Source organism: Chionomys nivalis, chromosome 21 (assembly GCF_950005125.1).
Source record: "Chionomys nivalis chromosome 21, mChiNiv1.1, whole genome shotgun sequence".
NCBI lineage: Eukaryota > Metazoa > Chordata > Mammalia > Rodentia > Cricetidae > Chionomys > Chionomys nivalis.
The window spans coordinates 30,789,577-30,813,426 of NC_080106.1; the positions used below are offsets into that span (position 1 = coordinate 30,789,577).

Consider the following 23,850-nt stretch of genomic DNA (forward strand, 5'->3'; position numbering starts at 1 on the left):
CATTCCTGTGTGACTACTTCAGACACGGCAGTCTGCTGGTTCATTGGTACTGAGGATGAAATTAGTAGCTCTGCAAGAGGCTCAGAACTCTTAGGGAGAAATTCTCTATATAAAATAAGAAACAGGGGGCTGGAGAGATGGCTCAGTGGTTAAGAGCATTGCCTGCTCTTCCCAAGGTCCTGAGTTCAATTCCCAGCAACCACATGGTGGCTCACAACCATCTGAAATGAGATCTGATGCCCTCTTCTGGCCTTCAGGCAGACACACAAGACAGAATATTGTATACATAATAAATAATATTTAAAAAATAATAAAATAAGAAACAAATTATTCCTGCTACAGAAGCAGTAAGAAAGGTGACCAAAGGCAGTGGACCAAAGGCAGAGTTTTTAACAAATAGTGCTAGGATGATGGATGGGGTGGCCATTTCCACTCAGATGGGAAGACGCTGGCTGGATCTGATGTTTAGACCAAAACATCGGGGAGATGCTGAGAACAGTCTGAAGGAGGAAGGTGAATGCAGAGAGCAGTTAGGTGATAGCACTGGAGGTAGGAGAGGTGGTCAGTTGCTTAAAGGTGAGCCTACAAGAGATGGAGAAGGAAAAGCCAGACTAGCACTCACATTCTTCTGTTTAGAGCAACAAGGAGAGAAGACAAAGGTCACAAGAGTGGACTGGGGCTACAACTGGAAACTCAGTCTTGATCCTGATGCGATCTGTCAGATGCTCCAGTGGAGACATCATGCAGGTGGCTGGGTATAGGCCTCAGATTGGAGGGCGAGAGTCGGGCTGGAGCTCTGAACTTGGGAGTCATCAGCATACACCAAGATCCATAGCCTAAGCTTGGAGTTGTCCAGACGTTAGAGGTCAGGCACAGCAGAAAGAACTCAGAGAGCGCCTTGGCCCACTCCTCTTACAGCCCAATGTGTCCCTGGGGAAACCTGCAGAGTGAATGAAATCTTCAGTCTGTAACTGTGGTCAGTTACCTAAAGAGGGCCCTTAAGGGAAAAAAAGCACATTCACTCTCTCAAGTTTAGAAACACTTTAATATTTGAGATAATTCATTCTTTTTGAGGGAAAAAAAAATCAGCTCTTTGAATGAACTAAACAATTACCTAGAAACCTGAACTTGAGAGGGGTGGGTGGTTCCTGGGAAGAGGAAAAATCTGACAGATTTGAAGGACATTATGTAATTGAAAATGGGTTTAAAAACTATAATATAATCTGTTTAAAAATTAAAACAAGTTCTGAATACGTGGCCTCTGAGAAAATTAAGTTTTATGCTTTTTTTTAAAAAAAGAGAAATATATTAGCAGTCTCAGTATTATCTTTAAAAACAAAGCTACCTTTGAAAGCAGAGCTGCCAAAAGCTAAGCTAATATAATCTTTGCACCCTGGTTTGTGGGCCCTAAGTATGCATAAAAGCCGTGGTAGGAATGACGTGTCATTTTTATAGGGTCTAGCACACTCCCAGAGAACGCTCCTGGTATTTCTGCATACTGTACAAATACAAGTGCAGTTGTTGAAACACAGATGTGAGCATTACAATCAAATACGATCAAAGAACATGTCCTTAGATGGTTTGCTGATGCCCGCCAGCCTTGCAGTTAGACAACACATGTACAAAATGCAAAGTCCATCATTTATTTAGAATGAAGTCAAATAATAAAAGCAATTTCATGTATTAAAGACAGGTATTTAAATGCACCTCTGTCATTTTAAGTATCCATTAAAATATCTGTGGGATCTGGACACCCAAATCTCTCCAAATTACAATGAAGATATTTTCCAGTAGCTGTAGGATGCCAGGGTGGTCAGTGGTGTGAAAAAGCTGCCCATTAGACAGTCCAAACGGCCCTAGGAAATGAGGTTTTAGACAGTGACAGCCTAGGGTCTGGAGAACTCACCCCTCCATTTGATGCAGTTTTAAACACATTTCCAGTAAGTGGTCAGGGGTCCTCTTTGCACTAATGTTGTAATATTTCCTGGAGAAAAAAATGTAAAGGCGTCTTCCCTACTAACACTTGCCAGGCTGTTTTTCAGTGTAAGCCCCTGGTGCAAACATTACTGGCAAACACTCAGTTAATAACCACTTTTCAACTCCTGGCACCTCCCTGACAGCTCTTCTAGACAGGGAACGGAAGACGTGTGGTGCCAGTGCTCCAGAGATCACTGGCAAACACAGGAACGTGGCCCCTCTGGGTGGACTGAAGGGATGTGGTTCTAGCTCAAAAGCCCTGATTACAGGGCACAGAAGCTCAATGTCTCCTCCTTTCTGCTATGCCATCCATCTGACTTTCCCTTTCCCTCCCAGTTTCCTGTTTTGGGAACTGGGGTAAGTCCCAGCAGGCAGGCAGCATGGTGGGGGTGCCGTTCTTTGTCCAGCCATGAGGAAGGTAAGGCAAATCAGCTTAAGAGAAATTTGTGAACAGGCAGAGATGGCCCACTTTGTACTTGTCCTTTGCAGCCAAGGAGACCAGACACTTGAGGAATCCTAGTTCCTCCTTGACTTTGTATTTGTCCATGACCCTTATTTAAGACCAGCTCATCCTCAGCTGCAGTCTTGAGTCAAAAGGCCCATGCTGTGGAACAGCAGGTAACTAAAGTCCAGGAAAACCAATAGGATCAAAAGCATCCACATCTGCCACCAACCAGATGTTTCCAAGTTTGGAGACTGCTGAGGGTTAAAAGTCCTGCGGCAGTAGTTGGGTCACCCATGAAGCTAACTGGTCTTCTCAGGGACACAGCAATAGACCCACAAGCTGCAGTTCTGTTCCGCCTTCAGTCTTCCAGATTAGTGAATTTTCTCTTCTTGTAATTCTGAACGAGGTTGGATGCCGTGATCTGAGAAGCCTGACCCTTCTCCCAGCTCTGGAAGTCATTCAGTCCTTTCTGCCCTATTTGAAATAAGCCTCTCTCTGTCTCATCTAGCCTGGCTACCAGTGCAGATGTGTCTTCATTGTAAGAATTCTGGGAGGAGTCCATGATGCGGCGGAACCGGCCAATAAAAGTCTGAAGAAGAGTAAGAGAATCAGGGCCAGTATCACATCTCATAAAGCCAGACAGATTGAAAACCTGTTAATTTATTTTTGAGGGGAAACAGAGGGAACATGTGATAGATACCATGTGTGTGTAGAGGTTAGGGGACAACTTGTGGGAGACACTCCTTCTAACAACCTAACACAGTCATCATGTTCAGATGCATGTGCCTTCACCGTGATAAGCCATCTTGCTGGTCCTTAGATGTTTTTTGTTTTGTTTTTTTAAACTGGAGCATTATTTATTTACTTAGTAGGCAGGGTATCACTATGTATTTATTCGTTAATTCATTTATTTATCAGGCAGGGTATCACTATGTAGCCTTGGCTGGCTTAGAACTCAGAGATCTACCTGTTTCTGCCTCCCAAGTGCTAGAATTAAAAGTGTTCATCACCATATCTGACATTATTGTTATTTTTTAAAATTATGTGGCTATGTGTATATGGATATAAATGTACCTGCCCTCCTGTTGCTGGAGTTACATGCAGCTGTGAGCCACCTAAAGCAGGTGCTGGGAATTGAACTCGGGTCCTCTTCAAGAGCAACGTGTACTCTTAACACTGAGCCTTCTATCTAGCCCCCACACTGGAACATTTAAATGGCTTCAAAGAATTTGATCTCAGGACTCACCCAGGAGGCTTGCACGCCCTCTTCTACTAAAGAAAGCCTTTGTTTCTTTTACAATAAAATAGATTGTTATGGAAATCCAATGGATTGTCACTAAAACCAGTGAAGCAACGTATGTAAGGCAGATAGCAAGAGGCTGGCGCATAGTAAGCCCCTGGAAAAGCACTGCGTGTTGTTACTGGTAACAATGACTACAGGAATTGTAACCAACAGCTTTCAACCAGATGGGATCTGGGATGAACTGATTCGGTTTCTATTTTTCTCAGTCTAAGAGCAGGATGGGGGTGCATAAGATCAAGAGGCATCATTTCACACTGTGCTGAGCAAAAACCATGAGCCCCAATCCAGCTTTCCCATCTGTCTCACAGGACAATCATTTAGTCTAGAAGCAACTCTGAAACACTTGAAAGCAAAGATGGGAAAAGAAAACACACAACTTATTTTAAAAAAGAAAACTTTAATTCAAGAACAAGTCCTGGGAGTTGGTCTATTGGCACAGAATGTAATCTAAGATATTAGTAGGCTGAGGATCCCAAGTTCGGGCCAGCCTAGAACACTGAACAAGTTAGAGGTCTACCAAGTAACTTAGTGAGATACACAAAAGGCCAAATATTGGTAAACAAACACATTTTGCATTCTACATTTTCATGAACTTGTATCAACCTTCTGGTCTGTAGTCTATGTATGGACTTCTTTTACTGAATAAATAGCAATGTTTCTTTCTTTCCTTCCTTAATTTTGTGGTATCAGGCAGCCACAAAATAAGATTTAATGATTTTTCTCTTTATATGTATGTGTATGAGTATATTTCCTGAATATATGTCTTATACCACATATGTGCAGTACCTGGGGGACCACAAGAAAGTGTTGGATACCCTTGGAACTGGAATTACAGAAGGCTGTGAATCACCATATGGTGTTGAGAATCAAACCTAGGTCCTCTGAAAGACCAGCCAGTGCTCTTAACTGCTAAGCCATCCCTCCAAACCCCAACTTTTGTTGTTATTTTTGAGACAGATCTCACTATGTGGACCATGCTGGCCTTGAACAAATAGAGAAATCCACCTGCCTCTGTCTCTTGACTGTTGGGGTTAAGGTGTGTACCACCACAGCCCACCAGCCCCAAGTTTTTTTGTTTTTGTTTCTTTTCTTTTCTTTTCTTTTTTGAGACAGGTTCTTACTGTGCCACGAAGGAACCGGGTCCCCTGGAGTTGGAGCTCTAGACCACTGAGACTCACTCAACATGGCTGCTGGGAAGCTAACTCAAGTCCTCTGCAAGAGCAGGCTCTCTTAACCTATAAGCAATCTCTCCAGTTTTATAAGAGCCAACAGTTTCTATAAAACTAAAAAGGAGGCATTAAAGTCTTTTGACTGTTTATTGCTCAGGAGACACAAAGGATCCCTTTTTTCTGACATTAAAAGAATAATTAAGGAGAGTTAAAATAGGATATACCACAAAGGATAGTAATATATATATGTATAATATATATATATATGTATAATATATATATATAATTATATATGTATAATATATATATATAATTATATTATATATATTATATATATATATTATACATATATATATTACTGTTTTAGCTACAATTTGCAGTGGTCTGAATGAGAATGTTTCCTACGGGCTAATGTACTCGCTCTGCTTTGTGCTTACTGTAAGAAAAGTGAGTTTTCAGTTGCCTGCTGCAGTCACCAATGCTGGCTGCTTATTGCTATGGCAGATTGTTACCCCTCCAGAGCAGTAAGCCCACAAGAAACTCTTCTGTAAGCTGCCTTGCCATGGTGTTTTATCACAGCAGAAACGTGACTACTGCACTGTTTATTAATCCTGTGATTTTGATGTTACTGTTACGTCTGTCGTACAGGTGAAAAACTGATGCTAAGACAGGCCACATAGCTTCAGTAAATCACACATCAGATTAATGAGAGCCACGCTTTAATTCCAGAAGAAGGGAACCTAACAGATAAGAAACTCGAGCACTTCCAAAAGGAGCTCCAGTCCAGACCTTCAACTGGGCCATAACAGTTTAACAATGTGCCTACCACCTATAATCTACCATCACCTTTGTCTCTTCTTCAATTTCCTGATGGTTCCAATTTTTAGGAAGTAAATACAAAAAGGAATAGGCAGGCAATATTTTTTTAAATGTATCGGATAAGAACAAGAAGTTCTGGAGTGCTACCACACAATAAAGTGGCTATGGAGGGTTATAATGAACTGCACATTTCCAAACGCTAAAAAAGCAATGATTAAGGGGTTAGGGAGGTGGGTCAGTGGGTAAAGCACTTTCCAAGCAAACATGAGGACCTAAGTCTGAATTCCCAGAACCGATGGGAAAGCTGAGCATAGCACTGGACAGCTGCACTCTCACTGCTTCAGTGGTGAGATGGTAAGTGGAGACAAGAGACTCTTGGGACGCTCACTGACTAGTTTAACTGTGGTCAACACTAAAACAGAGACCGTTGAAAGTGAGGATTGACACCCAAAGTGGTCTTCTGACCACTACATGTGTGCCATGGGCAAGAATGCACCGGCACTCACTTAACATGTAAACATAAACATACCATACACACACAAAAGAATTAATACTGAAAAGATAGATACGTTTAACTTGACATAAGCATCACATATTAAAACATTACATAGGACCCTATAATTGTGTAAATTTTTTTTGTTTTGAAGCCAGAGGAGAATTTTATTAAAGTCTGAGAAAACCAACAGGCTGGGCAAGCTATAGATCCTTGCCTAAGGAAGCAAGACAGGGGAGAGGATGAGAGAAAGCCATGCCTTTTGCAATGGAAGTTAGTGAGCTGCTGTATGGCAGAAGGTAGAGAGGACTGCACATGAGTGGGAGACCCCAGGGGGCTAAAGAAAACATGTTTAAGCTTTTTGGCCAGTATTCTAAAACGATCTAAGACGGAACATCATCGGGGAAAGATGTATATTCATTAACTTATTAAGGAGTAATTATTCCTCCCTCCTCCTTTGCATGTCTTCAGGTGAACAAGCTTTCCTCTGGGGTGGATTCCTGGTCAGGTGACTGACAGCAGTTGGGATAACTGGTTTTCCCTTTAAAAATACAGTATCTTTTATTTATTCTTTGATAATTTCATACACAAATCTTGATCTTATCCATCATTCAGTCCCCTTCTCACTCCTCCAGGATATATCGTGTAAAACCTTTATAGGTTATCTTTAATGGTACTAGGGCTTGAACTCATTGGCTTCACATATAATAGGCAGGTACTAGATCACTGATCTACATCCCTGGATCAATTAAAAAAAAAAAAACAACCTGGCAGACACAGTGTAAGTGTAGGTCACCCTAGAATAGCACAAACCAAACTTATGGATCATACATTCCCTAAGTTTCCCTAATCGTAGTGGCTTATCCTAGCTGTCAACTTGGTGGGTCAAGAGTCAACTGAATTGCAAGCTCTAGAAGGGATTTTCTTCACTTGAAATGGGAAGACCCACCCTAAACCTAGGCAGCACCTTCTGATGGCAGCTCAGATCAAATGACATGAAGAAGGAAACTGCTTTTCGTCTGCTTGCCCTCACTCTTGCACATTCCCCTATCCTGTAGGGGTGGCATTCCTTAGCTGATACTAGAACCAGCAGTTCTCCAAGAATCCTCCAGCTTCTAGCACCAGACTAGGATTGCGCAACTACTGATTCTTAGTCTCTTCTGTGCGACACAGCCATTGCTGGACCACTGAGACCATTATCATGTGAGCCAATCTAATAAATCCCCTTAATAGTTTTCTTCTCCAATTAGAAGCTTTTTATAGATCTGAGAGCCCATGGGTACTCTTTCAACTTATTATTATTTTTTAAATGATCAGTCCTTAAAACATACATACAAGAAACAGTATATAGACTGAGTGGGTCATATATAGGAATACATACGTATATGCAAATACATATATGCGTGCAATAACAATTAGTGGAAAAAAGCCTGAATTTGATGGAGAATGGGGAGGGACACATGGGGAAGGAGTGGAGGGAGGAAAGGGAAGGGAGAAATGCTGTAACTAGATTATAATCTTAAATTTTTTTAATGGCTTAAAATTTTAAGATTTATTTTTATGTATGTATACCTATGACTGTGTACATGGTGTCTATGGACACCAGAAAAGGGTGTCAGAGACCTTGGAACTGGAGATACAGGTGGTTATGAGCTGCCTGACATGGGTACTAGGAACAAACTTGGGTCCTTTGAAAGAGCAGTATGTAATCACTGGGCCAGCTCTCTAGCTCTAAGACCCTACGCACAAACACACATTCTCATTCTTTCTCTCTGTCTCTTTCTCCTTTAGAAAACTGACTAACGCATAGGGTGAAAATGACGTCTGTTAATTGCCATCACTGGCTGCTAAGACATGCACATCCTAATACTTCACACCGCTTACCTGCAGCAGAGACTGGGAGATAGATGTATTCTCTGGATGGTTAAAGTGCAGAAGCTGGGAGCCGAACCCATAGAAGTGGGGCCCCATTTTGTGGAGGTCCACAACGTTAGCATCTGCACTGAACACAGTCCTCCATCCCTCTTGGTACATCTTGGGAAGTTCCACGGAAAGGATGCGCCACTTGTTGTCAAAGAGCCCTTTAGCCAGCCACAAGGGAAACTCCAGCTTCGTACCCTGCATCAGACAAGAGCGCAGAATTCAAAAACAAAGGCATAGTCAGTGTATGTGGAGACAAAAAAAAGGAAATTCATATTTTCTGGGAAATGCTGCCTCTTCTACTGAGGAAGTCACTATGATGTGATCTGAAGAAAAGAACCATAGACTTAAACATTGTATTTACTTTTCAGCACACGTGCATGTGTGTGTGTGTCAGGGTAGGGCAGGGACCCACACTGTCTACCTGCTACCCATGGCATGTGTGGAAGCCAGAGGCTGCTTGTCACAATGCCTTCTCCATCTTAATTTTGAGATAGTGCTCTTGCTGACCTGGCACTACCTAGTTCAGTTAAACTAGCTGGCCAGTCAACCCCAGTCCCTACCCTACCACTGCCAGAGTTAGAGACACAGTCATGCCTGGCTCTTGATGTGGGTGCTGAGGATCGAGACTCGGGTCCTCATACTAATGCATCAACTGTACGCAAGCAGTCACTCCTCCAGCCCTTCTTTATATATTCTTAACTGGGTAAGTGAAAATGGTATGTTTATGGGGGTCTAGATGCTGATGCAGTACAGTTCCACACTGTATAATGTTTAAATCAAGTTAAGTGCCCACCTCAAACATTTCTTCGGAGTGAAAACATTAAAAATCCTTTCCCCAGCTCTTCAAAACAGCAAGCACCTCACTATACTCTACAGTCACTCGCTACTCAGCAGCGCACAGGACTCCTTAATGCTCACATCAGAGCAAAGCCCGCTAATCTAGTCGTCACCCCCTACCCCAGCCTCTGGCATCACTGCGTTAGGAGGTCAGCTTAGGCTGAGGTTTCATGTTAGATGCAGCGAAGACAGAAAACAGGTTATAACAACAGCAACAAAAACATGACAAAGAACAATAGGACAGAAGTGGAAGTTTTCCAAAGTAAATGAATATATTATATATATATATATATTATATATAATTTAAAAAATTTCTTTGGTATATATGCATCAATCTGGACGCTGGTAGAAGAGAAAATGGAATCAATCTGAAGTCAGGTGGCAGCCCCTTCCCAACCCACATCATGGCTTCAGAGATGGCAGAAAGGGCCAACATCTACGTTTTTCTTTTTTCTTTTTTTGATTTTCGAGACAGGGTTTCTCCGTAGCTTTTTTGGTTCCCGTCCTGGAACTAGCTCTTGTAGACCAGGCTGGCCTCGAACTCACAGAGATCCGCCTGCCTCTGCCTCCCAAGCGCTGGGATTAAAGGCGTGCGCCACCACTGCCCGGCCATCTACGTTTTTCAAAGTCTTAAAAGAATTGGAAAACAATATGACAAGATGAAATGAGATGACCGGCCAGAAATTAAATCTCCTATTTGAAGCCATAAGGCGCTAGGTTCGAATCCCAGTTTGCCACTTCCTGGAAACCCCTGGCCTCATTACCCAGCCTTTGTCGGGTGGGCAAAGGAGCTAATACACGGAGCTGCCACATTCACTCTGAACAATGAAAAGTGTATGAGCAACTTTTTACCGAGAACTGACTTGGTTAAGCCACCATAAGCTTCTGTGGGACCCTGGCCGAGCGACTCAACCTTTGTTAAATCACACCCACTTCTACCCCACCATCCCCCGCCTCGGCCCCCGCTGGATCACCGGCCCTTGGGAACAGGCTGCTGACGCTGTCATCAGTGCAGAACGTACAAGGCGATCTGCAGCCCCCAGACTCACACACCTCAAAAAAGTTTTAGGGAAAACATGAGAGGAACCAAGACCCTGAGGCGGTCGGCTGCAGCCAATCCTTCAGCGTTCGGAAAGCCAATAACTTTGGAGAGTTTTAGGAATGAATTCGGTGATGGCGGGAGACCAGTCAGAGCGCTGGGCAGCTCCCCCGGGTCCCCGCGGCCTCCCCGGCTCGCCTCACCTGCGGGAGCGCCTGGTCCGAGTCGGCGCCCGCGCCCCGCTCCAGGAAGAAGGCGCCCAGACGCGGCATGGGCTTCTCCACGCGCACCGGCAGCTTCTCCTGGGACATGAGGATGTCGTCCAAGGACAGGAAGTTCTCCTCAGGTCCCAGCGCGCCCGACTCCACCGGGAAATAAGCCTCCGACATGGTTGCTGGCAGAAGCGTCCGGGTAAGAGAGGGCCGAGCAGCGCCAGCGAAGCGCCGGGCTTCAAACTCGCTTTCCCGCGCCTGACTCGCCAGACCCGAGCAGTCGATCCCTGCGGACCTGCGGCTGCTCAGGCAGAAGCAATCGATGAAGTCAGTGATCTGGACCAGAGTCACCGACCTGCGCGGAAGCCCTGGCTGAGTCGGCCGGAAGTTCTCCCGCCACCGGTAGTCTAGGCTGGGAAAAGTACTTAGAAGCTTGATGACCTGAAGGGACCATCAGCGTTTGTACTAACTGGACTGTATTCATGCAGCCCTTTAGATAAATATATGAAATTTAAAAACATCTTTGGGGGCTTCAAATAAAACCATTATATACTGTCTGCTTAGTCCTCATTAAATCCGCTTTCATTACAGCGGATTTCACTGATATCATTTCACGGATAGGTTAATTTTTGTTTTCGAAAACAACAGAAGAAACTAAAACACAAGCGTTAGCCCGAATATCTAGTTGTGTGCTGAGTTACGAACTATTTGTGGTATTTTGATGGGGCACGGAGCCATTGGGTGGGAACTTGAAGTGGCAGATTTACACATGGGTGGCAAAGTCTTTTTCAGGACCTTCCAGCTTGCTTTTCTGCCAACTGACAAATTCCTCTTGTGGCTCTTAGTTTAGGTTCCCAAGAGAGGAAGTTAGACTAGGAAATCCTAGTCCAGTTAGTCTTTTGACAGCCACCCTACACACGGGAGTTCAGTACCAAGTGTTATCACAGGTCCAGTACCTGAAGAGAGCAAAGGAAAGGTCGCTCATGGTTGCTGGGAGCTCGGATTGGTGGCGCTGCTCACACATGGATACAGGTGGAGGGGGATTGTTGCGAGGCGTTATGCAGAACTTCCCTACTGTAGAAGGGCAATCCTGGGGGTGGTGGAGTTTGGGAGCTGTGTGTGCACAGGAAGGGAGGTGTGCATGACTTTCATCTTCACTCTTTTTTGGTTTTGAATGAAAAAAAATTTGCTAATGTATTCACATAATTCACTACATTTCAGCAATAGCCTTCTAAATACGGACTAGAACTTTACATATGCCAAGCAACAGTCACTTGTTTTTTTCTTGCCAAAATACTTGCGTTAAATGAATGAAGTATTTACATTGCTTTCTTTACTTTTTCCCCCTCTTCTTTTAATGCCATCACTAGTCACTATAAAACAATTTATTCTAGGCAGCTACTTTAAAAGGTCCCAGTAGTCGGGCGGTGGTGGCGCATGCCTTTAATCCCAGCACTTGGAAGGCAGAGGCAGGCGGATCTCTGTGAGTTCGAGACCAGCCTGGTCTACAAGAGCTAGTTCCAGGACAGGCTCCAAAGCCACAGAGAAACCCTGTCTCGAAAAACCAAAAATAAATAAATAAATAAATGGTCCCAGTAATGTCAAGCATGGTGGCCCATGCCTAGAATCCCAGCAAGGGCAAAGCGGAGGCAAGAGGATCTCAGGTTTGAGGCCAGACAGAGTTCCATGGCGAGACCATATCTTTCCAAACAATTATGAATAACGCTCCTATTGACATGGCAGGATCAGAGGCAAACTCAGGATGAGCTAGGCATGTGCAGCCACTGTTGTCAACTTCCTGAGTGTATCCGCGTCTTACAGACAGCTGCTTCCCAGTTCCCAGCGGCCTCACTCCCAGCCTGTCACTTCATAGTGGCACAAAAGCTTATTCATGCACCCACTCTGTTTTTGTTTTCGATAAATAACATGAGATAGTCAACGTCTTGTTATAAAATAGATGATTTTGCCCAGCATAGGTTAGTGTGTTCTGAGGACATTTGAGGCAGACTGAATTAAGCTGGGATATCTTGTAGGGTAAGAAATCAAATGTACCTTCACTGAATGTTTCAATTGATGATGGGCTCATTGAGAAGTCACCCTGCTATAGATCATGGAATATCTATATTTAATGAAAAGTGTATTAGAGATGGCAGGGATAAAATTGTTTTCATCAGTTCCTACAAATGAACCCTTTTAACTTCAGATAATACTTGCCTCCCCTTCACTTATAATATCCTACCACATTTTTGAAACAACATCTTGTTATACCGCCTAGGCTGGCACTAAACTCAGGAGTCTCCTGCCTCAGGCTTCCAAGCACTAGGGTTACAGGTGTGCATCATTGTGCCTACCATATTTAAAATAGTGCAGTTCTCACTAGCAGTGGTGATAAGTGTTTGATTGGAAGTGAGACCCCAGCCCCCTGACACCCCTATATCCAAGGAGTCTGGGATGTTTGGTTGGAAGTGTCACCCCAGCCCCTGGCATCCGTTTCAGGCCCCCTCCCCTGGGAGTTGCCTTTAATTTGGTCTAATTTGATCTGACTGGAATTATTTGCATCTGCAGAGAGGTTCGTCTTAAGAAATAGTCCCAACAATAAGAAACACTCACCTCCCCTTTTTCTGTGCTGGTCTCCATAAACATCGTATGAATGGGGTTGTCATCCTTAACTTCCCTGCATGCTTCTCTTATACAACAAAATCCATCTGTTTCCTGCATTAGCAGTCACACAGTCCAACCGTTGCTGGCTCTGCTGCTACCATCTTGTCAGTATTTAATGATGCTTTGATATCTTGGCCCTTGGGGACATGGAGACAAATTGCCTCTCCAGAGTTAGCTGCTTCCTAGAGATAGCAAAGAAGTTACCTGTGAACAAGCCTTTAGTTAATAAATCAGCCATTCCAAGTCTGTGTCTCAAACCAGTTTATCTAACATACACACAAAGCCGATATTTCCTGCACACACGCCTCAGCATGGTGTTGGGAGCACAGAGGTCCTTGTGCTCACAGAGCTCTCTAAATTTCTCTCACTGAGTGGGGAAGTTGTACTACCGATGACAGAACTCCAAACTCAAGGGATATGGAGGATCTGTGAGGCAGGAAGAAAGGAGAAATGCACTGGGCTCCATCCTTAGTGTTTGGCAGGGTTTCCTGGATCCCTCCCTAGCTTTTTTTTTTTTTTTTTTTTTTTTTTTTTTTTTTTTTTTTGGTTTTTTGAGACAGGGTTTCTCTGTAGCGTTGGTGCCTGTCCTGGAACTAGCTCTTGTAGACCAGGCTGGCCTCGAACTCCCAGAGATCCGCCTGCCTCTGCCTCCCAAGTGCTGGGATTAAAGGCGTGCGCCACCACCGCCCGGCCCTCCCTAGTTCTTATCAACAAAACGTTACTGTTGCCTTTGCCTTCACAGAAGCTCTAGTAGGTGATCATTTCTCATTGATCCAGTAGGGGCGTCCAGTCTTTGACAATGCACAAAGCTATTATTAGCTACAACATTTACACCCAAGAACCTCACAGTCTGAGTCACAGAAATAGGGGCAAAACTTCATAAAGTTTTAAGTAAGCTGTTGATGTTGCGTTGGGCCACATTCGTAGCTGTCATTGTGGTTGCACGAGGGTTTCAGGCTGCAGGTTGAATATACTTGCAAGCCTAGTCCAAGCCACCGGTAGTTCCCACTTGGATTTTTGTATTAGCCATCTGCCTCGCCTTGTTTTTGTCCATAACCTCACTGGGTTACTGGGTTCTTTGGAGACCAAAGACACACTCACACCCACCTCGAGGCTTTGCAATTGTCTGTTTCACTGTCCGGATTGCTTTTCTCTTGCGTTTCCACAGCATGAATCTCTTCTCGGGTTTTCTTCCAAAGTCACGGCCTCAATTAAGCTGCCTCTACCTACAGTTCTAAGTATTTCCCCTCGTATGTGATATTATCATTATCTGCTGCAGTGTAAATGTGTCCTTAAAATGTTTATGTTGAAACTTAGGCCCAAATGCAGCAGTGTTGGAGGTGTGTAGGTCACAAGAGCCCTGTCCCCACGGATGGGTTCATGACTGAATAAAAAGGATTGTGGCTGTGGCTTCTCTGCATTCATCTGCATGAGCTCACACCACAGGTTCTCATCAGACCCTGGGACCTTGAACTTTACCCCACAGGCTCCAGAGCTGATAAAGGATGCAGGTCTGCTCTGGAAAAATTACCCAGTCTGTGGTGTTCCGCTACAGCACAGCAAACTGGATTGACACCCCTCTCCCCGCTCCCAGGCCCATCACTCTCAATATACTGTCTATTTTCTGTATTCACATTACTCCCAATCGGTTACCCTTCTCAGAGTGTTAGCTCTGTAGGGGTGGGGCGGGAAGACTTTTAGTCTCTCTCCATCCCTGTAACCCTACTGCCAAGTGTATTTTAGGGATTTAATATTAGTGGCTCTTATCTGAAAGTACTGAAATTAGGGGTTAAAATTTTTTTTACTAAGGTACAGTCTAAGTCCCGAGTTCCTCTAGACCCACAAGCCGAAGCCATGAAGCAGTCTCCTGACTGAGCTCCGATGATTTCTATATAGTTGAAGCTTAGATATAGCCATACTGAATGTTGGCTTTACAGTAACTGTGAGACCGGAGTGCTTCAGCTGACAGTGACTACCTGTGAAAGTGGCTCTTTCTCTCTGGTGAGACATTCTGCTGCCACTGAATTGCTGTGCGGCTTCGGAACTCCTCAGTGCCAGCTGGGGTCTAACCGCCACTGCTTGAGACACCTTTGTGATTGCCAGGAAACCGCTTCGTTGGAGTGTCCCTGCCTGTAAGAAGGGTTAATGAAGACGCTCAGAGAACTGGGGTGAGGACAGAGCAAATGAGCCAGTTTGCGCAGATCTCTGCTCGCGGAGCCACAGAAAGTGCTCAAAAACTGATGGTTAACAGTGTCCGTTCACTCCTGCATCCTCAGCACCATGAACGACATCTGGCACAGAGGAACCACTCACGGAACGCTTGTTAAATAGCCACCATCATTCGTGACTGTCATTACTCTAGACTTGGCCACTCTTCTTTCCTCTCCAACTCAAGTTTCTCAATGTATTTAAAGGTGAGAAGTTACTGTTCAACTCCCCCACCCCCATCCCGGAAAATTATCCGGTAGAGTTTACCACCTCTTAGAACAAATTGCTGTATTAAGGTATTTTCTTTTGTATCATGAAATTACAGTGCTATGTTTAAAATCTTATTATGTAAGGTTAATGGATGAAAATCAGTGGGGCTCATTTTTACATAATGTGACTGTTCTTTTGGTTGAGCTATTTCTTAAGCCCTCCCTGCTCCAAAACGCCTTCCACAAGATCAAAATAAATTGATGGGCATGATTCGACCTTCCATGTGGGTAGCGCTGATTTTAGATTCTTCCCACAGTCTTCAGCAGTACTAATGAAATTGTAAACGCATCTTATTTATTCAGAGAGATCTTGTGTGCCATCCGCTTCGCTTGGCAAAGAGGCCGCTATTGCCATCGTTGTAACAAAGGCACTTGTTAGTCCGACTTTCCTTTATTCTGTGTTGGCAGTTTCACAAAAAATACCTTTCTTACCATTCCCGTAGCTCCATCTGATTGCGGTAATCTGTCTTATAGTTTAAGCTCTGGGATAGTCAGACTTTTTTTTTTTTTTTTTTTTTTAAGGGGAAGGGGTGGTAAACAGATTTATTTGAGAAAAAGTGGGGGAGACTGCCTTCGCTCATCAAGATGTTCAGTTGCTTGTTACATGTCCTGAGGCTGCGAATGTGGGCACAGACAGGATGGGTTTGACAGTCCTGGGCTGTTAAGGACTCTGTCAGTACACAAGGGGGGCAGGGCAATGAGAGTCTTGTCCAAAATGATGTGGAGGCTCGGAAGGCAACGTGGATTGTAACCTAGATGGGAAAGTGTTTCTAAAGGATGTAGGGAAGAACCGCCAGCATGGGCGGGATGGCTTAGTAGGTAAAGGCACTTGTTACCATAGCTCATGACTTAACAGAAGGGGAGAACAAACTCCTGCAAGTTCTTCTCTGCATATGTGCACTGTGGTGTGTGTGTGTGTGTGTGTATCCATGCACACATGGAATGACTCCTTTTCTGTCCCACCATCCAACTCTCAAATAATGGGACGAAGACTTCTTATTAATTATGAAGACTTCTAATAGGCTTGTTCCTAGCTAGTTCTTATAACTTAAATTAACCCATTTATATTAATCTCCATTCTATCATATGGTGTTACCTCTCTTCCGTCTTGCACCTCCTGTTTCCTCTCCATGTCTCCAGGCTTCTCCCTTTGTGTCTAGATTCCTCCTCTTCTTCCTTTCTCTCCCCAGAAATCACACCTACCTAGCAATCGACCGCTCAACATTTTATTACAGCAATTTTCACACAGTGTGCAAATATTCCACAACACATACACACACACATATGAAATAAATGAACAATGTCAAAAATGTTTTAGAGAAAGATCACTAGAAGAAGGCTTTATAGTAAAAGTAGGAGTTTTGCAGCGGGCCCACAAATATAAGGAAAGGTCATTCCGGAGCCAAGGATGAAGCTAGAGGAAAGACTGGGGTTGGGAAGGTTCAGGAGAAAGCACGCCTCATCCCAGGCCACCTGTTCCCACCGCTTTGCATTATCCTGACCAATAGCACCATCATGCTCATGATTATCTAGGCATTTTAGGTGTGTATGTGTATGTTCAGGTGTGTGCAGGTACATGTGTATATGGAGGTCAAAGGGCAATGGTGGGTCTTGCCCTTAGATGCCCTCACGCTTATGTTTTGGGACCAAATCTCTCATTGGTTCATCTAGGCTGACCCGGAAGCTCCCAGAAGCCTCCTGTCTCCATCTTCCCACCCCCGGGGCTGATATATAAGCCTGTACCACTACGACTGGCTTTTTTACAAGGCACTGGTCATGCTTACTTAGGGAGTGCTATACTGACTGAGCTGTTTCTTTAGCTCCCCTATGTCCTTAAATAACAGGAAAATCCAATTCAAACTTGCTTAGACAACTTGAGGACTTCCAAGCTGCATTTGAGTTGAGCTGAGGACATTGTGGTTGGCTGAGCCACAAAGATGTTGCTGAGGATCTGTCTTTACTTTGGTCTATACATGGTTCCTTCCCATCTTTGACTCATTCCCCTAAGGGCACAGGTTAGCTGCCAATTAAGTCAGTTCTATATGCTTCCAGCACTCCCATCCCAATATGCCAATCAAGACTTCTGAAGTCGGTCAGTACCTATAGCTGGGTCAGGTTTACAAAATCTTCTCCAAGACCCTGGAGGACCTGGGTATGGTGGTGCCTGTTTGTAATTCCAGCACTTAGAGGTAGAGGCAGGTGGGTGACCAAGTTCAAGGTCAGCTTGGGCTACACAGTAGGATCCTTCCTCATGTAAAGGGTGAAGGATGTTACTTGGGGATAGAGACCTTGTCTAGTGCACACAAGCCATAGGTTCCAGCCCCAGGATGCGGGAGTGGGGGTGAGGGAGAGTGCTAGGGTTTATCTGATAGCTATTTCAGCTCAACCGCAGTGCTCCCGAGACTCCTAAGGTTGTGCTCACACAGCAGTTTCACAGGGGACCCTGTGAAGTAAGGACTGTCCCCAAACCCGAGCTTGATGTTACCAAGGAATGAGATTTTAAAGGACAGATGAACAAGTCAGTTTGCCATTACCATTTTTAAATGTCAGAGATAATCAACTTCCAAAGAGAAGATTATTTTGGCTTACGGTTTAGAGATTTCAGTCCATGGCAGGTTGGCCTTGTTCCTTGTTCATGACAGCAGCTGACATGAAAGAAGCTGCTGACTTCGTGGTCAGGACATGGACAGGAGGGAGGGAGAGGGGCTGGGGTCTCACTAGCTCTTTAAGCCATCATTAAAAATTATTATCTTTGCTAAATATATCCCACTACTCTAAGAAGCCTCGGGGATGTCAGGTGGGCCCTGCCTCTCACAGGCTGCAGCAACCCTCACCAGTGCCACAGGCAGAGATCCAGCGTTCAGCACATGGGACTTTTCAGGTCACTTATTCAAACTACAGCAAGGAGTCATGAAAGAAACTGTCGATTTTTAAAAGATTTATGTATGCTTTATGTGTATGAATGTTTTGCTTGCATGTTTTGTAATGTGTGCCGCATGTATGCCTGGACCTGAGGTCAAAAGAAGGTGTCAGACTCCGTGGAACTAGAGTCACATATGGGTGCTGGAGACAAAATCTGGGTGCTTTATAAGGGCATCAAATGCTCTTAACTGTTGAGCCATAGCTCCAAACAAGAGGATGTGAATTTTGCACATGAGTGAAAGACAGATCATTTGTGGTCACATGGAAGTTTAACAGAGCTGCCCATCATTTGCATTGGGGCGAGCTTTGTGCCACCTTTGAACATGGAGAGTGATGGGAGTGATGTGGATTCTGAAGCCGAGGTTATTAAAAGAGCTAAACGTGTCTCCTGTGATGTCCCCGACAGGCTCTCCCCAACAGTCGTGAGATATCATGTAAGAGGCTACATGCTAGAGAAGCCACAGACACATATCCCATTGAGCAGATTCAGCTGATCCCATGCTCCTTGCCATCACAGGTGTCAGGTGTCAGACACGAGTGAAGCTATTTTGCACCCTCCATACCTGTCCTTCTGACAACTAATTCTCACCAGTGTCGTGGGAAAAGAAGAATGGCTTGCCTGGACCCTGCCAGAATTTGTGATCCATGACTTATGAGAGAAAATGTCACCATTTTGAACCACCAAAATTCTAGAACATATATGCTTTTAAAATTCCTAAACCAGCCTTAGTGGTGCAGCATTTGGGACTTAAGGCAGGTAAGTGGATTGCCAGGTTGAGTTTGAGGACAGTCTGAACTATAGCATAAGAAATTGTTTCAAGGGGCTGGAGAGATGGCTCAGAGGTTAAGAGCATTGCCTGCTCTTCCAAAGGTCCTGAGTTCAATTCCTAGCAACCACATGGTGGCTCATAACCATCTGTAATGGGGTCTGGTGTCCTCTTCTGGCCAGCAGGCATATACACAGACAGAATATTATATACATAATAAATAAATAAATAAATAAATAAATAAATAAATATTTTTTTTAAAAAAGAAATTGTTTCAAAATAAAGATCTTTCTGTAGACAACTGGGGTAGTTTGGCCCTTCAGAAAGTCAATGTTATGAGTGGTGGTGGTGGTGTCTGATTATATATATATATATATATATATATATATATATATATATATATATACATATATATATACATATACATACATATATACAAATACAACGAACCAGCCCTCTTTGCTTCAATAAAAAATGATTATTAATGGCTTTCAGACTTTGGGAGAATCGAACATAGACTATCAACATTTTAAGGAATTTATTGTTACTTGAGCTAGATGCACTCATGATTTCGTAGTTATGGAGAATAGTTCCTCTTCCTAGAGCCTTTCTTGAGGAGAACGTCCCTGGGTAATTATGAGGCAAGTGTCATCATGACTGAAACTTACTTAACGGTGGCCAGCAGCTCGATTAAGAGCGAGGGAGAGGGAAGAGAGGAGGGAACCCTGCAAAAGAAGGCTGTCAGTTATTGGAATCCAGTTCTGGGCAGATGGAAGCTCACTGTATAATCCTTTCAACATTTGGTATGTGAAATTGTTCACAGTAAAAAGCGTAGGATAAAAAAAAATCAGGGAAAATGGGAAAATAAACTTATAAAAATGTCTTCAACATCATTAGTCACCAAGGACATGCAATAGAAGTCAGAGTTCTAGGCCGGGGACATCATCAGGGATAAGGCACTTGCCTTGTCTGTATGGGGGCTGGGTTTGAGTACCACACACTGGAAAAGAGGAAAGGGGGGCAGTTCCACCAGTAGGATAGTTGAAGGATTGAGGTGGGGAGGCCAGAAAAGCTGGCACTGTTAGGAAGCAAGTGAAACTCCTCCATAGGACTGATGAGGGCAGGGGGTGGTCAACCGACATGGAAAACTGTCGGCGGTGTCTCCCAAAGGCACCACACCCACCCCAGGACCTAGCAGTTCACCTTCCCAAAGTGCTCCATCTATGTCCTCAGACAAAGGTGTCTGTAAACGCTATTGAAAATGGCTTCAAATACACACTTACCAAGGTATCCACGAACAGGACAATAAGTGACCGTTTCTCACAAGACGGATGAATTGTATCAGTGTTGACATTCTGTTTGTGATGTTGTATGAAGCTATAAACGTTTACAACATGCTCGGTGAGGCAGGCCTGTAATCCTAACAACTTAGGAGGCTGAGGCAGGGAGTTTGCAAGCTTAAAGTCTGCCTGAGCAACTTAGTGAGACCTATCTCAAAATAAAATTTAAAAGGGATATGTTTCAGGAGTAAAACAAAATCTGTGCTATTTCTTGTGATTGCATGTAAACAAAAACGTTTTTTAAAAAATATTAATTAAGCCGGGCGGTGGTGGCATACGCCTTTAATCCCAGCACTTGGGAGGCAGAGGCAGGCGGATCTCTGTGAGTTCGAGACCAGCCTGGCCTACAGAGCTAGTTCCAGGACAGGCTCCAAAGCCACAGAGAAACCCTGTCTCGAAAAAACAAAACAAAACAAAACAAAAAATTAAAAAGTAAAGGTACAAAGCAAAAAAAAAAAAAATAGCAATTGTCTATCTGTAAATATGCCTGTATTTGCACATTATACTTCTGGAAAGATATTAGCAAAAATGGAAGCCACAGTTTCCTCTAGAGAGAATGGGCAAGGGGGCAGGGGAAGAGGACTTAATTATAACCATATACATTTTTGCAAGGTTTGAATTTTTAATTTGTGCCTCCACTTTTTCTTAGACATTTAAAACCCTAAGAAATGTAAAAATAAAGGAAATGTGAAATTCGCAGGGGTGTTTTGGGGGGCGGGGGCTGTAACAGCTAAAATGGGAACAAGCAAACCACCAGTTTATTCATGTACCAAAAGGAGCATGCTCCTTCCATTCAGAGAAATCAGGCCTTTGAGAGGAAGGGAAAGGATCCTGGGTAGGTGCCAGGCTTGTGCGTGACTTCAAATGGTCACCTGAGTACTGGGCATGGTGGTGTGCTTCTGTAACCCTAGACCGAGGCAGGGGGATCATGAATTAAAGGACAGCCTGAGCTACACAGCAAGACCCCCTCAGAAGAAGAAAAACGGGGCTACCTGAGTCTCTTGGTTGATAAATTCCCTGTGTATCTTAGCCTCACCAGACCCTATGAACTGAGGGGACGCTCTGCCCACCTTCAGCCGCTGATAAATAGCCCCCCCGGACTGCACTTCACGCTACTCAAGTGCTGCAGGCCCTAGGGAGCCTTTACCTTCTAAAATGTTGTCACGTATAGCTTGAGCTTTTAAGTCGCTCCTCAGCCGTAGCCGCATCGATGTTCCTGGGTATTAACTCACCAAGCTAGACGGTGTCCTGGAGGGAAAGCAGCCCCGCGCTTCCGGAAGAACCCCAGGTTCGCCTCACCCAAGCCTTGAAGCAGAGCTGGGTCTTTGAAAAAGTGGGCCTCACTGGTGTTTACGGGAGTCAGTCCTGAGTCATCATCGCCATGTTCTGGTTTTCAACACACCCCCCCCCCCAACACACACACACGCAGTTGATAGTTCTTGGTGAAACCTCTGTAGAAGATGAAAGGTTTTTTTTACTCTAAAAGAAACAAACTAATTAACTAAAAAATTGACTGAAAGGTCTGTTTTTTTTTTTTTTTTAAATAATACTTGAAAACTACACTGCTAGCAAACCAAAGACATTGTGTCAAAGTTGGTATTTAAAATGTGGGACTGGAGACGTGGCTCAGTGATTAGGGACACTTGTTTGTTCGGAGGACCCAGATTCAATTCCCAGCACCCACAGGATGGTTCACAACCATCTGCAGTCTGGTTCTGTGGGATCTGACGCCCTCTTCTGACCTTTGTGGTCACCGAGCACACATGTGGTGCACATACATACACACAGGCAAAACACTCACACACAAAATAATACAAACAAATCTAATGACAAAATTTTTAGAAGAATTTTCAAATCTGAGGTTTTTAAAAGTGGTATAATTCCATAATAAACATATTAAGTGCTTTTAAAAAAATATTTTCCTTTCCTCCACCCGTTCCTGAGGCCACCAGCAATCCGAAAAATGTTCCAATCTGTCAGCACTAACAGTTGGGAAACCAATGCAAATAGAACATTACACCTCCCCGAAACCTACTGGCCCCCCAATCTTGCCACACAACAACAGACTGGAAAACAGAGCCCGGCCTGGCAGACTCCTGTGATACCAAAATCCTGCACTGACGGCCAGAATCTGAGAGCTAGGATCACTCCCAAATGATCCAGTGTAAACAACAAAAGACAAAAACAACACAAACTGCATTAAAAACGCAGACCCTTGGGCAGCAAGTGTGGTCAGAAAAATGCACAAAGCGTGGGGGAAGAAACAGCTCTCATATTGACTGAACATGCAGGAAAACATGCAGGACTTTTTAATAAAGTTGCCTGTGGCTAGAAAACCCTTCTGTTTTGTAGAGGTTCGATCTCTGACATACCATGGCATTTAAGAGTAAGGCTAGGTTTTGAGCAAAATGAGTGTTATGGGGGAGTCTCTCCTCTCCTCTCCTCTCCTCTCCTCTCCTCTCCTCTCCTCTCCTCTCCTCTCCTCTCCTCTCCTCTCCTCTCCTCTCCTCTCCTCTCTTCCCCCCCTCGTGTGAGGTGCCAGGCAGGCTTATCTTTGGTACCCCATTTGGAGAATTGATGCTATCTTTCTGTCACTGGGAGTTGGATGGTCCACTGGGGACCTCTGATAGCCACCTTTCCCCAACTTGCTCTGTCCTCAGGGGTTCTGCAGAAAGAGCCACCTTTCCTGGAACAACACAATCATGTTCTTGCAGGTAGAGGGCTTTGCCTGCTGGGCTTTGCCATCTTTGCCCTGTTGCACTGATGGCCTAGCTTCTTTCTGGTCTGATAGCTGTATCCATGCTAGGGTGGCCAACTGTCCCAGTTTGCCCAAGACTTAGGAGTTTCTTGCAGCACAGAATTTTAGTGTTTAAAATATGACCCAGTTCCATCCATAATAGCAAAATGTAGAAATCACCCAAGTTTTCACAGACAAACAAATGAATAAACAAAGTACGGAATGTTCCTGCACTTTCCAGAAGAACATTCTGGCACATGCTACATGGCTGAGCTTGAGGACCCTGCACTGGGTGAAATATGCTGTTGAAACCAACAGAGACCTGCAGGGAGCACTAGGGAGGTTGAGGCAGGAGACTGTGCTCATGTTTGACTGTTGTGTGAGGTTTCCGTCCCGCCCGGTCCCTAATAAGCACACAGAAACCATATTATTTGCAATACTGTTTGCCAATAGCTTAAGCTTCTTATTGGCTAACTCTTACATCTTATTTTAACCAGTCTCTGTTAATCTGTATATGGCCATGAGGCAGTGGCTTATCAGGTAAAGTTCTGGCATCTGTCTCCAATGAGGCTATATGGCTTCTCCCTGACTCCGCCTTCTTTCTCCCAGCACTCAGTTTAGTTTTCTCCACCTACCTCTATTCTACCCTATCACAGACCCTAAACATCTTTGTTATTAACCAATGATATTCACAGCACACAGAGGTGAATCCCACATCATTTGAGGCCA

General features: G+C 44.2%; 1 protein-coding gene across 1 annotated transcript; it reads right to left on the minus strand.

Annotated features, from left to right (window-relative positions):
* Window positions 1–1,299: 1,299 nt before the first annotated feature.
* Gins3 (GINS complex subunit 3) lies at window positions 1,300–10,411 on the minus strand. Its single transcript, XM_057753857.1, has 3 exons — window positions 10,209–10,411; window positions 8,091–8,324; window positions 1,300–3,011 (listed from the first exon to the last, which is right to left on the minus strand). The coding sequence occupies exons 1-3, from the start codon at window positions 10,392–10,394 to the stop codon at window positions 2,781–2,783; spliced, it is 651 nt and encodes a 216-aa protein (XP_057609840.1). The 5' UTR covers window positions 10,395–10,411; the 3' UTR covers window positions 1,300–2,780.
* Between the last annotated feature and the right edge of the window lie 13,439 nt (window positions 10,412–23,850).

Excerpts from the sequence above, each read along its gene's own strand:
- Gins3 (XM_057753857.1), bottom strand. The coding sequence starts at position 10,394 with ATGTCGGAGGCTTATTTCCCGGTGGAGTCGGGCGCGCTGGGACCTGAG. Across the intron at positions 8,325-10,208 it reads CGGACCAGGCGCTCCCGCAG|GGTACGAAGCTGGAGTTTCC; the intron begins GTGAGGCGAGCC and ends TGTCTGATGCAG. Across the intron at positions 3,012-8,090 it reads TCTCCCAGTCTCTGCTGCAG|ACTTTTATTGGCCGGTTCCG; the intron begins GTAAGCGGTGTG and ends ACTCTTCTTCAG.